The sequence below is a fragment of the Bufo gargarizans genome, chromosome 2 (genome assembly GCF_014858855.1).
Source record: "Bufo gargarizans isolate SCDJY-AF-19 chromosome 2, ASM1485885v1, whole genome shotgun sequence".
NCBI lineage: Eukaryota > Metazoa > Chordata > Amphibia > Anura > Bufonidae > Bufo > Bufo gargarizans.
In genome coordinates this window covers 202042921-202061682 of record NC_058081.1, presented here as the reverse complement: position 1 = coordinate 202061682, position 18762 = coordinate 202042921, and the positions used below count along the sequence as shown (strand labels likewise).

The following is an 18762-nucleotide window of genomic DNA, read 5'->3' as shown; positions in this document are numbered from 1 at the left end:
TGCCTTCTTGACCAGGCTAGAGATGTTGGTTGACCAGGACAGATTTTCAGAGATGTAGTTCCCCAGGAACTTTAAAGGGAGTCTTTCACGCAGATTCACCCTATTAACCGAATAACAGTGTTATGTCCACTGCATCCCCCCTATTTAAAACTGTGCTTACCGTTTGTTCCTTGCTAGCATCGTTGTGGAGAAAAACACTTTTAATCTGCATGCAAATGAGGCTGTGAAGGTGCCCAGGGGCAGCGTTACAACGGCTGGTGCCCAGGCCCCTGGGTCATTTTCATACGAGGGCACTCCCCCTCTGCTGCGTCTGACCGCCCTTAGTCTCTGTTCTAACCTCCCTCCTCTCGTCCGTAATCCCGCGCATGCGCCGATGAACGCGATATCAGAGCAGAGACTAAGGGAGGGCAGACGTGGCAGAGGGGGGAGTGCCTTCGTATGAAACGCCGCCCCTGGGTACCTTCACAGACTCATTTGCATGCGGATTAAAATGTTTTTTTTTCTCTACAACGATGCTAGCAAGGAACAAACGGTAAGCACCAATTTAATAGGGGGGATGCCGTGGACATAACACTGTTATTAATTTAAAGGGAACCTGTCACCGGGATTTTGTGTATAGAGCTGAGGACATGGGTTGCTAGATGGCCGCTATCACATCCACAATACCCAGTCCCCATAGCTCTGTGTGCTTTTATTGTGTAAAAAACTGATTTGATACATATGCAAATTAACGTATCAAATCCTTTTTTTATACACAATTAAAGGACAGAGCTGGGTATTGCGGATGTGCTAGCGGCCATCTAACAACCCATGTCCTCAGCTCTATACACAAAATCCCTTGAATATGGTGAATCTGCGTGAAAGACTTCTTTAAAGCTGGAAACCCGTTCAAAAGCAGTGCCATTTATGTGGATGGGTTTATGGGTGTTTCTTCTCCTTCCTGAAGTCCACAATGAGCTCTTTTGTTTTGTTGGTATTCAAGAGCAGGTTATTGACAGCGCACCACATAGCTAGGTGCTTTACCTCTTCCCTATAGTCAGACTGATTGTTGTCAGTGATGAGACCAATCACCGTGGTGTCATCTGCCAACTTGGAATTGGATCTATACCTAGGCCTGCAGTCATAGGTGAAAAGGGAGTAAAGGAACGGGCTCAGCACACAGCCCTGTTGAGTGTGATGGTGGTGGAACAGTTGTTTTCTGACCTAACATATTTGGGTCTGTTGGTCAAAGTCCATGATCCAGTTACAGATAGTTACTTATTCCAAGATCCACAGGTTTAGTAATCAACTTGGAGGGAATGACTGTATTGAATGCTGAGATGAAATCCACAAACTGCATTCTCACATAAGTTTCTCGCCCATTTTCCTTGGGGGACACAGAAGACCTTGGGTATAGCTCAGCTACCTAGGAGGCATGACACTAAGTGAAAACTGTTAAGCCCCTCCTCCACAGCTATACCCTCAGCCTCGAGAGAGAGACTGCCAGTTTTTGCTTGGTGTCCAAGGAGGCAAGACACTCCCTGCTCTGCAGGGCTCTTTTCTCCTTGTTTAATTTTTTTAATTTTTTTTTATTTATATTTTTTTTTCTTCCAGACCCTCAGGGACAACAGACGCATTAGACCTCTCTGTTTCTCCCGGGGTTGAGCTGCGCCAGTGCTGGTCACCCGCACTGCTGCCTCCCCCACAGAAGGCAAGGTGGACCAGGGCAGCCCAGCTCCCCTGCATCCTGCCAGCGCAAGGGCCGCCCGCACGCAAAGTCCCTCTTCCAGCGTCCTGCCACTATGGTGCCAGTAGCCTAAGGGGCGACCCTGCTGGAACGGACCGAGGGTGAAGACGGCTGATGGTGAGAGAGTGGCTTCTCCAGCCTTACCCCCCCCCCCAGTCTCCTGCAGTGCTGGACCCCCATACTGGTCCCTGCTGGACCTAGGCTGGCCCCTGGGGTGCCGTAGGTGAGCAGACTTTTTTTTTTTTTTTTTTTCTGGAATCATACACTCCAGGGCTCTCTCATATCCTAGCTGTTGTCCACTATAGTCATATTAGATTGTTTTATTAGCTCCCTCCCCTCCTGGCTTCCAATAGGTTCATCCACGATGCCTACCTTCTCCCTGCTGCGAGGAATGCTGCAACAGGCCCTGGAGGCCGCACTTAGCTGCAGGACATGACGGAGGGGTTATGCTGGCGTCCCTGTCACGCCGCCTAGGGAGCTGCCTCTATTACGGGCACCCGGTTGCAGGGTCGTCGTCCCCTCAGAATTAGTCGCCCTCTCCAGTCACGGTGCTGGCCATGTGCATGACCCCCCCCCCCCCCCCCCCCCATTCTAGGCGGAATACTGCACTCTCCCTGGCTGCGGGCTGGCCTTGTGCATAACCCCCTTCTGTAGGCGGAATACTGCCCTTTTACCGGATACGGTGCTGGCCATGTGCACGACCCCCTTCCTTAGGCGGAACGCTGCACTCTCGCTGGATTCGCTACGGCCATATGCATGACCTCCTTCCATAGGCAGAATGCTGCACTCTCTCTGGGTTCGCTGCCAGCCATGGGCATGACCTCCTTCCATAGGTGGAATGCTGCACTCTCTCTGGATTCGCTGCTGGCCATACGCATAACCACCGTCCAAAGGAGGACTGCTGCACTCTCTCTGGATTCGCTGCCGGCCATGTGCATGAACTCCTTCCATAGGTGGCTTGCTGCGCTCTCACTGGATCTGCTGCCGGCTCTGTGCATGTGGTGTGCTGCACTCTCACTTAATTCGCTGCCAGCCATTGGCATGCATCCTTTCCTCAGGCGGCATACATACATGCCCACTGACTGTGGTTGTTCTCTCGCAACGCCACTGACTGTGGTTGTTTTCTCGCCAGTACGTTGCTGGCCATGTGCATGACCCGCATCCTTGGCGGGGTGCTTGCATTTTCAATGGATGCAATGCCGGCCATGTGCGTGACCCCCCCCCCCCCCCTTTCTGGGCGGAATACTGCACTCTCGCCGGATGTGTTGCGGGCCATAAACAGCCCTCCTCATTCCATGGGCAGGAATTTGCACGCTCACGAGACTCATGGTCCCCTTCATTGCGGAGTATTTGCACTCTCACGGAATTCGGTGTTAGGTGGGTTATTGCACATTCGCTTAATGCTAGGATAACCCCGTGCATGTCCCCCTTTTACTAGGCGGACCTCCTGCGTTCCTGCTGGGTACTGTGCGGCCATGTGCATGGTCACCTTCTGGGCAAAATATGGTATGTTCTACTTCTCTGAAGTTGTTACTGGCCTTGGGCATCGCCCCCTTTGGGACGGGCCTTTGCATTCTTACCAACTGCAGTGTTGCCAGGTACATTTCCCCCTTTTCTGGGGGGACTGCCTGCGTTCAATCGCATGCCATACTAGTCTTGTGCATAACTCCCTTTCAGGCCGCACTTTGCACTTCCGTAGATACTGTGGGACTCTGTGGTTGGCCCCCTTCGCTGAGTGACTATTTTGCAGTGAGCGTACGTTTTTGTGCGTTGTTTGGGCCGTGTATGCCTTCTCCTCCCGTAGGTGGGTTGGCCTTCTCACTGCTTCGGGGCTGCTCGTACATATGCCTCCCTTCCTCCTGCAACATACTTGTTTCTCTTGGGATACTATGCTGGCCGCAAGCCTTGCATTCTTCTCTGAAGAGATCATTCTGCTTCCACTGACCCGGACGGGCTCTACTTGCGCTACTGACCGAGCTAGGCGGTACTCGTTTTCGGGTTTGTATTGTATATTGCGGTTCTGTTACGACTGTATCTGCCATATTTGTTGGCCCTTCCACCTGGGGAGTATTTGTGGTTCCTAGATGCGTACCCATTTGTCCTCCCACAGCATTGCTTCAGTTCTGCTCTGCTACCAGGTTCGGGCCGCTCTTCTCAGGAAGGTCACCGAACTTCTCTTGGGTGCTCGGTTGCCCAGGTCCGGGGGACCTCCACCTTGGGTTCTTCAGGGTATTCGCTTTCTGCGAGGCGGTGAGCCGGGCGTCTCGCAGTGTAGCGGGTGTTCTGCCTTTGAGTTGTCCTACTATGACTTCCCTGTTGCCCTCTCCTCCTTTCGGTTAGAGGGTGTTATGCCGGCCTCTGTTTCGACAGGTTTTTTTTCTCTCGCCGGCTCGGTTTTGGCTTCCGCTCGGGACATATCTATTTGATGTGGTGTCTGCCCGGCCAGGCTTCAGAGGCTGTTCCTTCACTGCCCTCCCCTCTGGGGTGAGCATGGTTGTTCACTTGGATGTACACACTGACTGTGCGCCCATTTACCGGGTCTACTGCGTTATGTCCCCCTGCTGGGTGCAGATTGCATTTTCCATTCTAGGTGATGGTTCTGCTGTGGACTTACCTTCTCGGTAACTTGGGGAAAAATACTCTTCGGGCCAGATTGTCCTTAGATCTCCCACACCGGGACTATAGAATACCTTCCTCTGATGGCAACATCGACGTGGACTTTAGCCTGTCTTGTCCTGGCATCTGTCGGATGCTGGGAGGGCCCTTTCGGTTCCTCCAATCTGCCCTTTGCTCCCCCCACTTGGGTGGGACGGCGGGACTGGTTTGTGTCGGACTCTTCTGCCTGTGTTACCGGTCTGCGCCGGATCACATTGGGTTTTCTCCCCGCTTGCCCAGGCGATTCTGGCGGGCAAGCTAGTGTTCACTCCCGGCCATGCTTCATCCAGGATCTGTTATCGGACTTAGAGTTCTTGCCTGTGGTTCTGTGGGAAGCTGAGCTTTCCCCACTCTGCCTTTCGCTCTCCATGGTTCTGTCCTTCTCCAGTTCGGCCTGGGCCTGGGACTCTGTTCCTTGAAGGGTCAAGTGTCGGCGCTGTCCATCATCTTCCAGCGTTCCTGGCCCTCTTGGGCCTGTCAAGACATTCTTCCACGGACTGGCTCATTGGTTCCTCTGTACCGTCCCCGTTACTGCCCTGGAAACCACATACTGAGCTCTCGGCACTCCTAGCTTTTCTTTTGGAGCCGTTACAGAAGTTCTCCCTACTTCTTCTGTCCTGTACTGTTGTTTCTGTAGCTATCGTGTCTCAGACGGGTGTCTGAATGGCGGCCCCCTCTTGTTCCGGGCCTCCTGTCCTTCCCCAGGACAGGGCTGTCCTCCATCCCTTCCTTTCTTCTGAAGGTGGTATCTGCCTTTCATCTCAACGAGGCCATCGTCCTCCACTTCCCACCTGGGAACGGACGCTTCACTGATTGGACGTTGTTCGGGCCCTGCAGTTTTTACTTGTAGATCACCGGCTCTTGTTGGCACTCGGACTCTTGTGGTTCTAGGAGGTTTGACGACCTCCAGGGTGGCTTTCGCCCGCTTCATTGGAATGATTATATCTGAGGTTACCGCGCTAAGGGCAGGGTTCCGTCTTTGATGGAATGAACGGCGACACCGGAGCGGTCGGTGTCTCCTGGGCGGAAACATTGCGCTTCGGCCATGCAATTGTGCGAGGCAGCCACCGGTCTTCCTTGCACGCCTTGCCGTGTTCTACAGGGTGCATGCTCGGGCTTCGACGGATGCTGTATGGGCCGCCTGGGTTTGCAGGCGGAGGTTCCTTAATGTCTTCAGGTGATTCGCCTTGGAGCTGTGGTCCCCCCCCCCCCCCCCTTCTTGGACTGCTATTGAACGTCCCAAGGTCTCCTGTGTCCCCCAAGGAAAATGGGCGACAAATCGAGATTTTTGTATAACTTACCAGTAAAATCTTTCTCGCTCTTCCTTGGGGACACAGCACCCACCCATTCATAGTTTTTTCTACACGGTTTCCGGACTTGCTTTACCCCGTTGGGTAGTTGGCTTGCTGGTTCCACTTGTTGGACTTTGCCTTTTCTCACTACTTGGACACGCAACTGGCAGTCTCTCTCTCCAGGCTGAGGGTATAGCTGCTGGAGGAGGGACTTAACAGTTTTCAATTAGTGTCACGCCTCCTAGGGAGCTGAGCTATACCCAAGGTCTCCTGTGTCCCCCCAAGGAAGAGCGAGAAAGATTTTACTCGTAAGTCATACAAAAATCTCATTTTTCTTGTTGTCCAGGTGTTAGAGTACACAGTCAAGCATAACTTTAGATGTGCCAGGACCAGTCGCTCAAAGCACTTTATAACTATAGGCGTGCGTGCTACAGGGCGATAGTCGTTCAGGTGCATTGGTGATGAGTGTTTCGGCACTGGCACAATAGAGGTGGTCTTGAAGCACGCTGGTACTACTGCCTGGGAAAGCGACAGGTTGAAGATGTCCCTAAAGACCCCTGCAAGCTGCTCAGCACATGCCGTCAGGGCCAGCAGTCTTGCAGGGTTGATACTGCTCAGTGTGTTTTGGACCTCTATGATGGTGAGTGAAGGTATGGAAGTCATCAGAGGGTAGGGTTTTGACAACCTCTTCCTTGTTTTCCTTGTCAAAACGAGCGTTTACGTCATTTAGCTCATTGAGGGAGGACAGTCATGGCTGTCTGTGTGGAATTACTGAACTTGTAGTCAGAGATGGCCTGAATGCCCAGCCACATGCGGCATGGGTCAGAGTTGACAAAGTGTTCTTTCAGCTTGTAGCTGTGCTTGGTCTTGATGCCCCTCTTCAGATCTGCCCTGGACGTACTATAGGCCTGAGCGTCACCTGATGTAAAAGCAATGTTACGTGCCTTTAGTAGAAGCCACTCTTCCTTGTTCATCCATGGTTTCTGATTTGGGTAAGTTGTGTTCTGCTTTTCTGTGGTAACATTGTCAATTGTGGTGTTGATGTATTCCAGTACTGAGTACATGTAAGAATCGATGTTAGTGTGAGAACCACCGGTGGCCTGAGTCTTTAAACCGGTCCTTGAGTACAAAATCTACCCCCACTGGCCACAGGCTTACTTCTACTGTGTTCTCTGTATCTTCTTGCTGCTCCAAGGCCCTTTGTTACAATGCATTCAGAAAGTCTTCAGATCCTTTTGCATTTTTACATTTTGTTATGTTGCAGCCTTCTGCTAAAATAAAGAGTTCAGATTCTCCCCCCCCCCCCCCCATCATTATGCACTAAATACACCATAAGTTAAAAAAAAAAAAATGGTCAAAATTTATTGAAAAGGAAAAATTCTCACATTTTTCTCTGCAGATCCTTTTTAAGCTCTATCAGGTTGGATAGGGACCGTCAAGTCAGGACTCTGGCTGAGCCACTCAAGGACATTTACAGAGTTGCCCCTAAGCTACTCCTGTGTTATCTTGGCTGTGTGCTTTTGATCATTGTCTTGTTGGAAGACAAACCTTCAGCCCAGCCTAAGGTACAGAGCACACTAGATCAGGTTTTCATTAAAACAATCAACTCGGACCAGCCACTGAAAAACACCCCCTCATGATGCTGCCACCACCATGCTTCGCCATAGAGATGGTATTGGACAGTGCCTGGTTTCCTCCAAACATGATGGATAGATTGAGACCAAAAAGTGAGTGTGAAAGTAGCCTTAACTGAGGTGAGGCTTCTTTACTCTGCCATAAAGCCATTTGGTGGAATGCTGCAGTGATAGTTGACCTTCTAGAAGTTTCTCCCATGGACCACAGTCTTTGCAGGTCATCCAGAGTGACCATTGGATTCTTTGTCACCCCTCTTACCAAGGCCTTCTCCTACATTTACTTAGTTTAGAGGGGTGGCCAGCTCTAGAAAGAGTCCTGTTTGTTCCAGACTTTTCCCATTTAAGAATTATGGAGGCCACTGTGCTCTTTAACTTTCAATGCTGTAGAAATTCTTCTCCAAATCTGTGCCTTCAATGAATCCTGTCTCTGAGCTCTACAGGCAGTTTTTCCCTCCTCATGGCTTGGTGTTTACTCTGATCTGCATTGTCAGCTGTAAGACCAAACAATTGAATTTTCCCCCAGTGGAATCCCATCAAGGTGTAGAAACATCTCTAAGTTGATTAAGGGAAATGGAAGCCCCCCTGACATACATTTCATGTGTCATGGTAAAGGATCTGAATACTTATGTCCCTGTGGAATTTTAGTTTTCATTATGGGATATTGGCAGGGGAATAATAGAGGGAAAACTTGATATTTTATTTTAGCACATGGCCACAACATAACAAAATGTAAAAAAGGTAAAAGGGTCTGAATGCTTTCTAAACGCACTGTACAATGCCTGACACTGCTGCACTTGCTCAGTAGTGAAGACCAGAGGAAGTTCACTATTGGTCATGCCTGCAGTCATCTCGGAATTGCTAGACTGAACAGGAAGACGGCATTAAGAGTTGTCCGGGAATAAGAAACTTTTCACAGACTCCTGCAGTCGGTCTCCGCTATGTAAGAATCATACCTACCTGCTGCCCTGATTTTTATCTTCTGGTCCGCAGCTTGTTTACTTCCTCTCCTGCACGAGCGCTGCAGGTTACTGTAAAAATGTACCGTATTTTTCGCCTCAAAGTGGGGGAAAATGTCCCTGCATTTTATGGGGTGAATACTAATGAGCTCTTCCATTATGGAAGCGCTCATTAGTACCAGAGGACCAGGAAGCTGTGAAGGCTCTGTACTCGGTGCTCACTGCTTCCTGGTCCTCCACTGTCGGCTGTGCTGTGGCTGCGCACAGCGTGAGAGCGCTCTGTGACCTCACACTGTGCATGCCAGTTCACAGCACAGCCGACGGAGGAGGAAGAAGAGCGCTGGCGGTGTGAATCGGCTGCGTCCAGGAGCAGTAGAGGTAAGTGACTTTATAATTTTTTTTTTTTTTTTTGTCATCTGAGGCAATGGGGGCTCATCAAAAGAGGCAAGGGGCTGATATGAGGCATGGGGGGCTGATTTGAGACTGGGGGGCTGATCTGAGGTCTGAATGGGGCCTTATTTATATTCGGGCTCATATCTGAGGTCTGATTGGGGGTCATTCACTTTGGCACATGAGCTGAGGTCTGATTGGGGGTCTGATCTGATGTCTTAACATTGGGGATCTGATTGGAGCTGTGATCTGAGGATTGCTGGTCTTTCCTGAGGTCTAATGAAAAATATTTTTTCTTATTGTCCTCTTCTCAAACCTAAGTGAGTCTTATAGGGTGAGAAATACGGTATTTATTCCCAGACAACCCTTTTATGGCAGCACTGAAAATAGCAGCTGTACTTTTTAACGTGTGTGTGTTTTCTTTTTTTTTTTTTATTAGTTATAGCTTTTCAAATTTTTTCCGAGGACAAATTCATACAGGAATTTAGAAAGCTTCAGAAATTGTTCTGTATTTTTACACCACATCTGGTTTAGGCTTCCAATCACTGATGGAAATAATTGACTATGTGAAAGCAGACGAAGAATGAACTAATCTCCCCTTAAAGTTAATACAAGTCACTTGCTAATGTATTGTGCTTGTCCATATTGCCTCCTTTGCTGGCTGGATTAATTTTTCTATCATTTTATACACTGCTTGTTTCCATGGTTACAACTACCCTGCAGTCCAAAAGCGGTGGCCATGCTTGTACAATATAAGAAAAAAACACGAGCCTATGCATATTCCCACAGTCCTGGCCACCAGACAGGCCTGCACTTTTTCCTATAATGTACAAGCACAACTACCTCTGATGGGTTGCAGGGTGGTTGTAATCATGGATATGAGTAATGTCGAGCCAGCAAAGGAAGCAATATGGACAATCTCAATACATTAGTAAGTGCCTTGTATTAACTTTCTCTACACTATAAATGCCACTTGCTGAAGTAAGATAACCCCTTTAAGTACTGTTGCAAGGGATGATTGGATAGGTGGAAGGGTACCTGACAGAAGGCAGCATAACTCCATTAAGAGGATTACTCACCTCTGCATTTAACATGTAGGTGGCTAATAGAAGACGTTTAGATGATGGCTGACATCACGTTCCATTTCTGTTCAGATAAATCCAGCTGATTATGACTCCTAGATGAATTCTTTCTTAGTTGCACCGTTGAAAAATAGCAAAACCCCAAATCTCATTCGGCAGATTTTTGAAGATTTTTGAGTAGGGCCCAGTTGTTGATCGGGGAATACTTGGTAAGTATATACCCTATTTTTCAGACTATAAGACGCACCTAGGATTTGGAGGCGAAAACGTCAGAGCAGACTCCTATTCTTAATCTAAACTCCGATCAGACTTCAGTCCTCATCCGACCCCTAAATCGGACAGCCATTCTTTATCAGACTTTAGATCAGACCCCTTTAAGCTCCATCAGACTTCAGATTGGACCGCTCCCCCCCAGACTCCATCATCCTCAGTCGGACACACACCCCAAGCCTCCATCGGCCTCAGTCGGACCCCCTCACCCCAGCCTTATTCACTTGCTGTATACCAAGCGTGTTTCTGAACTCGATTGTTCCTCCTACAGTGGTTAATCGAGTTCCGAAACGCGTTTGGTATACTGCAAGTGAATAAGGGATTTATCGCAACAAGGACTTACAATTCTGATCAACATCCTTGGCTTTTTTTCCTCCTCCTAAAGCTATTGGAGATCTGTAACACAAGATACACAGCGGCGAAACTACGGACATAAGAGTCGTCACGTGACACGCCATAACACACATGGGACGCCACTTACGTCGAACGACTCGACGCCAATCCCTCAACTTTGCAGCAAGACTCTGAAACACTCGAACTGGTAACGTACACTACCATTAGTCTGGATGTAACCATATACATGTATTTACTTCAGTGTAATAGTTGAATCACGGAGCGCTGTTAATACATTGAGGAGAGACGGTGTAACTACATCTCGATACGCAGCACACACAATGGGGTGCTGTAAGCAATATATAGGAGGATATTAACTGGACATGTGGTTTAATGCATATAGCTGCTGATATACAATCGGCACATATCGCAGGGACGTGTGTTCCACCAGTGTGCCGCAGCACATGCATGTGTTACTGTTACAAGGACATAACTATCTACCTGTGCTTACCCCAGTGAAACAGCTAAATTACCAAGGGTTACATTAGGGAGAGACAGTGTAAACTACCCTTCAGTACACAACATATACAATATATTGGGCTGAATGCGACCAATGTTACACAGGGGGATAATGGTTACAACTGGACATATGTTGTAATGCAATATACACATTGATTTATAATCATTTGCCTATCTCCGAGTTTAGACGTGATTTCAAAGAACGTCAATCATATTTTCACATTGAATACCGTGTTGCGTACGTGTACTATTGAGCGGCTGCTTACTGTTACCACATATGAGAAGTTCACATTCATTGGTTATAGGACTTTCTTGTTTTATATATTTTTTGGTGTATGTAGAATATCATTTATTTATTTTTGAGCCTGTAGAACCAGATATTTGTGTGCCCTCCAGCAGACACGTTTTCGAATAATCATAATTTTTGACAACTTGGGATAAGTTGCGGAGTGAGCACCATATCTATACCTGCTCAACCGGTGGAGCCACTGTAATACCTACAATTATAGGATTCGTTGTGTACTGTGAACGGATGCGCACGGCATCAGGTCATAGTGCCTGTCTATATGCACTACGTCCTGCTGCTGTGCGCGGTCAGGACACCACAGCAGGACCCAGAAGAAGACCAGGGTAGGTGAGTACAGTCAGCGCATTGCTGCCCTCACCTTCCCATGCCTTTCTAGTGTGATATCGGAGAGGATGTCTTTGGGGTCCAACACAGAAGTTCTCTTTTGTATATTTAGATGATTTGACAGGAGTTTTGAGGTGTAAATGGCCATTTGTCAGCCTGGTTGCGTCTACACTGCGTTTTAAATTGTCAATTGTGTGGTCTTTGCCTTTCAGTGGTGGTCTCAGTAACCTGCTGTATAAGTGTAGTCTCGCAGACAACGTACAAACACAATCCACGGAGCCACGACAAGTGCTGCTGAGGCTTTATGGAGCCATCCTGCAGGTAACCTGCACGTATTTCATATGCTGTTTGTAACTTTAGTGCATTATTATTATTTATTTCAAAGTACCATTAATTCCATGGCGCTGTACATCAAGGAGTTGCACATAAACGTGAAACTATTAACAAACTGGTCCAACAGCTTGCAATCTGCTTCTATGGCCAGCATTGTGGAATGTGTTGGCTCGATGTGCATACAAATGAATAATTCAAATATATATAGTTTAATTATTATTTTAATAAATGGTGCTTCTGTTTCTTTCCCTCTTGCAGGGCGTGGACTCTATTGTTCTGGAGAGCGTCATGTTTGCAATCCTTGCTGAGCGGGCCCTGGGACCACGCTTGTATGGTGTTTTTCCTCAAGGTCGTCTGGAAGAATACATTCCGGTGAGGCTCTGGCTGGAAAGGACAGAACATTGTATTTTGTTTCTGAAATCTGACTATTGTACCACATGCAGGTTAAGCTTGTAAGTGCTCTACAAAGGAGCATACAGTGTTAGATGCCTGCAACATGAATGGTGACTCTCGTTAATCCAACACAAATTTTATTGGTACGAGGGGGATATACTACAGGTCAGTCTACATTTAAGATGGCACTTCTCACACCAACTGCAGAATCAGGGGAGCGCATGTTTCACACAGGAAGGACCCGTGGGTTCCTAATGCTGGTAGCTGGGTGATACACTACTGTACCCAGCATGTCTCTACCTGGTGAGAAAACATATATGCATATGCACACAATAACGTTACTTTAATCTATATTAGGCATGCTCAACCTGCGGCCCTCCAGCTGTTGCAAAACTTCAACTCCCAGCATTCTTGGACAGCCTACAGCTATCAACCTACAGCAAGGCATTGTGAGAGTTGTAGTTTTACAACAGCTGGAGGGCTGCAGGTCGAGCATGCCTGATCTATATCGTACAGACCCCTTCCCCCGCCCCCCTTCCCCCAATTTACACTTCCGGACTGGTATAGAGCAAGGCGGAATGGTATAGAGCAAGGGGAGCTGAGCAGATTGATATATCGTTTTAATATTCAGTATAACCTATTGAGAATTCATTCATTTATATCCATACACATTTAGGATGGTCCCATCAGTGATTGACAGCCTTCCCTCTATGACTGTGTATAGAGAGGACTTCTGCATAACGCAAATAGGACGGATCTGTTATGCAGGCCATAGACTTCTAGGCATTCCTTTATGCATTCTGTCATGGAATTGCGTTATGGTCCGTGGTAACAGAATCCATAACGCAATTCAGCAGCTTATACCACAACACGAACTTGAAGTTCAAAATATGAAATTCGCTCATCTCTATTAGTAATATCTCCTTGTTGGGCCCACTGTCCACACCATGTAATAAGGCTTGGGCATGCAAATTTAGAAATTAATGGGACTGCATTCGATCTGCAAAAAATGCAGACTGAAAATATGGCTGTGTGCACGAGGCCTTAAAGACATAACTGGGTGTACATTACTGCTAGGCATACACGGTAATACAGTAGCACATATGTCTCTCATTCAGTCATGTCTCATCTGATGTAGATGTTCTCTTTTCTCGTCCTCTCCATTCGAAGATCAAACCGCCAGGAGGATTTCCTTCAGCTGCATCTAATCTCTGCAGTTAGACATCTTAGGCTGGTTTCACACGGGCGTTGCGGATTGGGGCCTGGATGCGTTCAGGGTGCGTTCAGTGAAACTCGCACTATTTTGCAAGCAAGTTCAGTCAGTTTTGTCTGCGATTGCGTTTAGTTGTTCAGTTTTTTCCGCGCGGGTGCAATGCGTTTTGATGCGTTTTTCACGCGCGTGATAAAAAACTGAATGTTTACAAACATCATCTCTTAGCAACCATCAGTGAAAAACGCATCGCACCCGCACTTGCTTGCGGATGCAATGCGTTATTTACGCAGCCCCATTCACTTCTATGGAGCCAGGGCTGCGTGGAAAACGCAGAATATAGAACATGCTGCGATTTTCACGCAACGCAGAACTGATGCGTGAAAAACAATGCTCATGTACACAGCCCCATTGAAATGAATGGGTCAGGATTCAGTGCGGGTGCAATGCGTTCACGTCACGCATTGCACCCGCGCGGAAATCACGCTCGTGTGAAAGGGACCTTAAAGTCCTAATTTTTCCAGCATCCTCCTGGTGCCCCAACATTTATATCCGGGTGCTATCCCTAATACTGTGGATGCTGTGCTCCCCAATGCCTCCAAACACTGCCTTTAAATAGTAATAGTGCCCCTTACAGTACCCTCCATATTGTGCCCAATAGTAATGCCCCTGCAGTACCCCCAATATTAATAAAGCCCCCATAGGGCACTGAGGGCCCCCCTATAGTTCCCATATTTGTATAATGCCCCCATATACAATACCCCCCCAACTCTAGCCTGAGCTGAACAGACTGATGTATAGTAAGGAAAGATATACTATAACTTATAGTTTTTATACCTTGATATTCCTGCTCATTCCAGGCTTTGAAGTCCAGGAGTCGGTCCTATCAGTTGTTGGCAGCCTCCCCTCTATGACTGTGTATACAGAGACAGCTGTCAATCACTGATAGGACCGTCTGCTTAACCCTAAAGCCCAAAATGAGTAGGAATTTTAATGAACAAAAAACATGTTTTACTGAACCTTTCCCATTAGACTATACATTGATCTGCTCAGCTCCTCCTGCTCTATAACATGCTGCCTGTAGCTTAGGCTACTTTCACACTAGCGTTTCACGGATCCGCTTGAACGGCATTTCAAACGGATCCGTCAAACTGACTAAACGGAGCCAAACGGAAGCAATTCAGACGGATCCGTTTGTACGGATCCGTCTGTATTACGGATCCGTTTGTCACGTTGGTTTCCGTTTTGTCATCCGTTTAGCGGATCCGTTTTGAAAGGAAAAGCATCTCTAGGTTCCATCTTCATGTATTGAGATCTATAGGGTTGTAATGCTCCTATATTTCTCCATGGCTATCTTGTTGAAGTTCCAAAGCTGGTCCGACTTTGATAATGGACCACACCTTTCGGACTCTTGTACACGACTACATGCACTTATAAAGATGTATAGTGTTCGTTAGCGGGCCATATGTCCCTGATCGTCGTACAGGAGTACAGAGCATCATGATGCTGACCATGTTGTGCCGCAAACTGGGCTATTGTCCTGCACTCATATGATCTATTAGTGCAAGACTATATCCCCGCGGGCAACTCAACTTGCACAGGATGATTGTATACTATGATGCTGTGTACTCTCGTGTGCACGATCAATGCCACTATGGGACATATGGCCCGCTCACGGACCATATGTCTCTTGTGGCATACAGTCGTGTGCAAGGGGCCTTAAAGGGGTTTTCTCATCTCATACAATGGCGGCATACCACTTTAATGATATACCTACACTGTCTTATAGGCGCGGGTCCCACGGCTGGTACCCTCACATATATTGAGAACGAAGCTAAGAAAGTAGATGAGGTCGCACTGCGCTGCCGCCCTCCATCCATTTCTATAGTTGAGGCGGGGATTAGCGTTTGGCGGTGGACATACCATGGGAAATGTGTCCTACAGCAACTGTGCTCCCCGCTCCGTTCTCAATATAGGTGCGGGTCCTACCAATGTTACCCACACCTATCAGACAATGGGGGCATATTCAAGTGAAATCCCCCCATTGTCTATGTGAATACCCCTTTAAAAACTCTATGTCCCTTGCGTGTCCCTTGTGGTAATCACACTAGTTATTTTAGCGTCATCGGGAAATCATTAAACGTTAAAATCACAATTAATGAATTCCTGATGATGCTGACAGACCGTGACTCCCACAAGGGCTCATATGAAAGGGCACAAGATTGAACAATGAACAAGCATTTGCTTGTTCATGTTCCAATCATAGGTTCTACGATCAATAAAGAGCCAAAATTTAGCTCATTATTGATGGTCAGGTTTTAATGGATCTTACGACATTGGCACTAATGCTGTTTTGATATAAAAACTACCAAGGGTGTTGTAATAAACGCACAGTAGTGAGACTAGGGTAGTTTTTATTTCAACACAGCTAGAGTGCCAATGTTCCCTGTACAGGACAATAAAAAGACAGACACAGTGCAGTAAAGTATAATTTTTTTTTTTTTTTTTTTTATGTCAATCAATAAATAAATAAATAAACAAAATATAAACTTTTTTTATTTATTTTTTACAACTGTTCATAATAGGTAGGGGAGGTGGACTGTCGTGGACTTGCGCTGGGGCTGGCAATGGTAGCCCCCCTGTCCTGGCGAGCCACTGAGGATAAACTACGGGCCATAGGAAAGGATGCAGGGCGTAATTGAGGGGTGTGGAGAAAGGAAGGGTCTGAGGAGGAGGAGGGGACCCGAGCATGTGTAGAGGTGGAGGGAGTTTGAAAAGAAGTAGGAGGAAAAGGGGCAGGAGAAGAAAAAGAAGAAGAAGGAAACACATGCTCGGGGGGGTGGGGAAGGGAAAGGTTGGCGGTACTGGCCACTGCTGTGGGATGGGGGGTAGGTGTGGGATGGGGGTAGGTGGGGTGGGGTGGGGGTGGGGTTGGGGGCGGTGCATGATTTCCCATGACCCGTTCTCTACCATGATTTTAAACTGATGTAACTGCTCGGGCGTCATTGAGTCCATCAAACCGATCATGTTTAGCCCATAATGGTAGTTTGGGCTGCGTTGATGCGCCGACTCCGCCCCTTCCCAGCGGCGAATCAAGTCAGCACCAAACTCCATTTGATGTCGGGCAAAACCTTCTAGAGCGTCGGAAACGACCTCTACAAGGTTTGCATAATCGGCTCGACTTGGCCTACCAGATCTCTGCCCGCTCACCAGGGCTCTTAAATTTTGACGGAAACCTAAGAGCCTCTGTTGAGCGGAGGGACCCGGTAGGGGACCCGGATTATCCTGAGCCGATGCATCAGGGACAGGAGGGCTGGCGCTGGTGATCTGTTCCGGTTCCGCCTCAGGAGGTTGGTCAGGCTCCCGAGTGAGGCTGGCACTTCTGTATGAAAAAAAAAAGGAAAGTTAGGAATTGTTCTTTAAATAAAACATCTATGTTCTATGCTATGTCTACCGTATAGCATAGGGGGCTGTCCAAAACAGGGGAGCCAAACGCTCCACTGTCTCAGACGGCCCCTTACACTCAGACGGAGAGAACAGTTGTCCATCTGACTGTGGGGGGCTGTCTAAAACAGGGGAGCCAAACGCTACCCTGTCTCAGACAGCCCCTTACACTCAGACGGAGAGAACAGTGGTCCATCTGACTGTGGGGGGCTGTCCAAAACAGGGGAGCCAAACGCTCCACTGTCTCAGACAGCCCCTTACACTCAGACGGAGAGAACAGTTGTCCATCTGACTGTGGGGGGCTGTCTAAAACAGGGGAGCCAAACGCTACCCTGTCTCGGACAGCCCCTTTACAATTTATTTTTTAAACAGTTGTTATAAATATTTACCTTTTTGGTGCCATGGCCTTTCGTAGGAACCCCAGGGCCGCCGTATGGATGTATGTGGCCCCTGAGGTTCCTCCGGAGCCACTCGGGGCCTGACCCTCCTTGTTATAATCCCTCCTGAAGCGGTCCCGGATAGATCGCCAACGCGTTATAACCAGTTTGACTATGGAAAAAAACAATAAAAACTAAAATCAGCATGATGAAAGGAAAACAAGAATATTTTAATTTATTAAAATGCATATTGTTTTACTTACCATATTTCTCCTGAGCCGCCGCATCTAGATCCCCCCAGGTCTCTAAAAGTTCTGCAGAGATGTCCCTCCAGAGCCGCTGGGTATGGTGATAATCGGCGTGGTGGCGGTCGGCATGGTCCCATAACGCTGGACGCGCCTCCACCAGTCGGATGAGGAGCAGGTTATCGATGCTCGGAAACCCGAACTCCTCATCCTCCCTGGTGGAGCCTAGGGAACCCTGAAAAAAAAAGGAAATACAAAATTTAATGTAAATCCTAATACAAAATGCTAATTAAACTACTAAATTCAATACTTACACGTCTACGACCGCCACGCTCATTCCCGCGGACTCTGGAGGCGACTGGGGGATCCTCGCTGGCGGCTCTAGGTGCAGATTGCTAATACAAATAAAAAAAAATTTAGAAGACCGTACTTAAACCAATTTTTAAGAAATCTATATATATATATATATATATATATATATATATATATATATATATATATATATATATATATATATATATATATATATATATATATATATATATATATTACTTACTTCTTGACAGCCCCGGTCCGGGCTTGGTCCACCTCCCCTGGATGCTGGTGAGCTGGCCCCGGCAGCACCGCCCACTTCGGGAGAGCCCTCCTCTGAAGATGATGAAGACATCTATAATAAGAGCACATACTGATTAATGCAACGAATCAAACAGTAAAAAGTCCAAGTGTTGATTTTATACTTACGGGCCACTGGATATGGCGGCGCCTTCTGGGTGGGTTACGCCAGTCGATGTCTGATGTCTTCTTAGATGACATCTGTACGCAACAAAATACCAGACAAAATGCAGATACCGTTAAAGGAACTTGTAGAGCACTATTTCCTCATATATCAACATTTTTTTAGTTTTTTTTAATACTTACTTTTTAAAATATCGATATGGGCTTCCCCACCGCAGATGTGTTTTTTTTTCTTTTTTGGTACGACCCTAATAATAAAATAATTAAAAAAATTAATCCGACAGAAGCCATAATCCCCCCAAGTTACATAAACACCCCGAGAGACAGCAGCCCCGCATAGTGCCAGCAGCCCCCCACAATGACATCAGGCTCCCAGTTCCAAACAACTCTCCCACAGTGCCCAGAGCCCCCCCAATGCCAGCAGCCCCCACCCACAGTTCCAGCCACAAACACCCCCGCACTGCCAGAAGCACCGCACAGTTCCAGCCACAAAAAACCCTGCAGTTCCATCCAGAAGCACCGCACAGTTCCAGCCAC

General features: G+C 47.5%; 1 protein-coding gene across 2 annotated transcripts in view; it reads left to right on the top strand.

Annotated features, from left to right (window-relative positions):
- The window catches only part of CHKB (choline kinase beta), a 77645-nt gene that overhangs the window by 12749 nt on the left and 46134 nt on the right, over positions 1-18762 (top strand). Inside the window, exons 2-4 of one of the 2 annotated variants that reach the window (XM_044279902.1) lie at positions 10391-10546; positions 11701-11809; positions 12080-12193. In XM_044279902.1, coding sequence (XP_044135837.1) covers positions 10391-10546; positions 11701-11809; positions 12080-12193 — 379 coding nt within the window. The remainder of the gene's footprint in view (positions 1-10390; positions 10547-11700; positions 11810-12079; positions 12194-18762) is intronic. The other variant, XM_044279903.1, reaches the window with a different exon arrangement.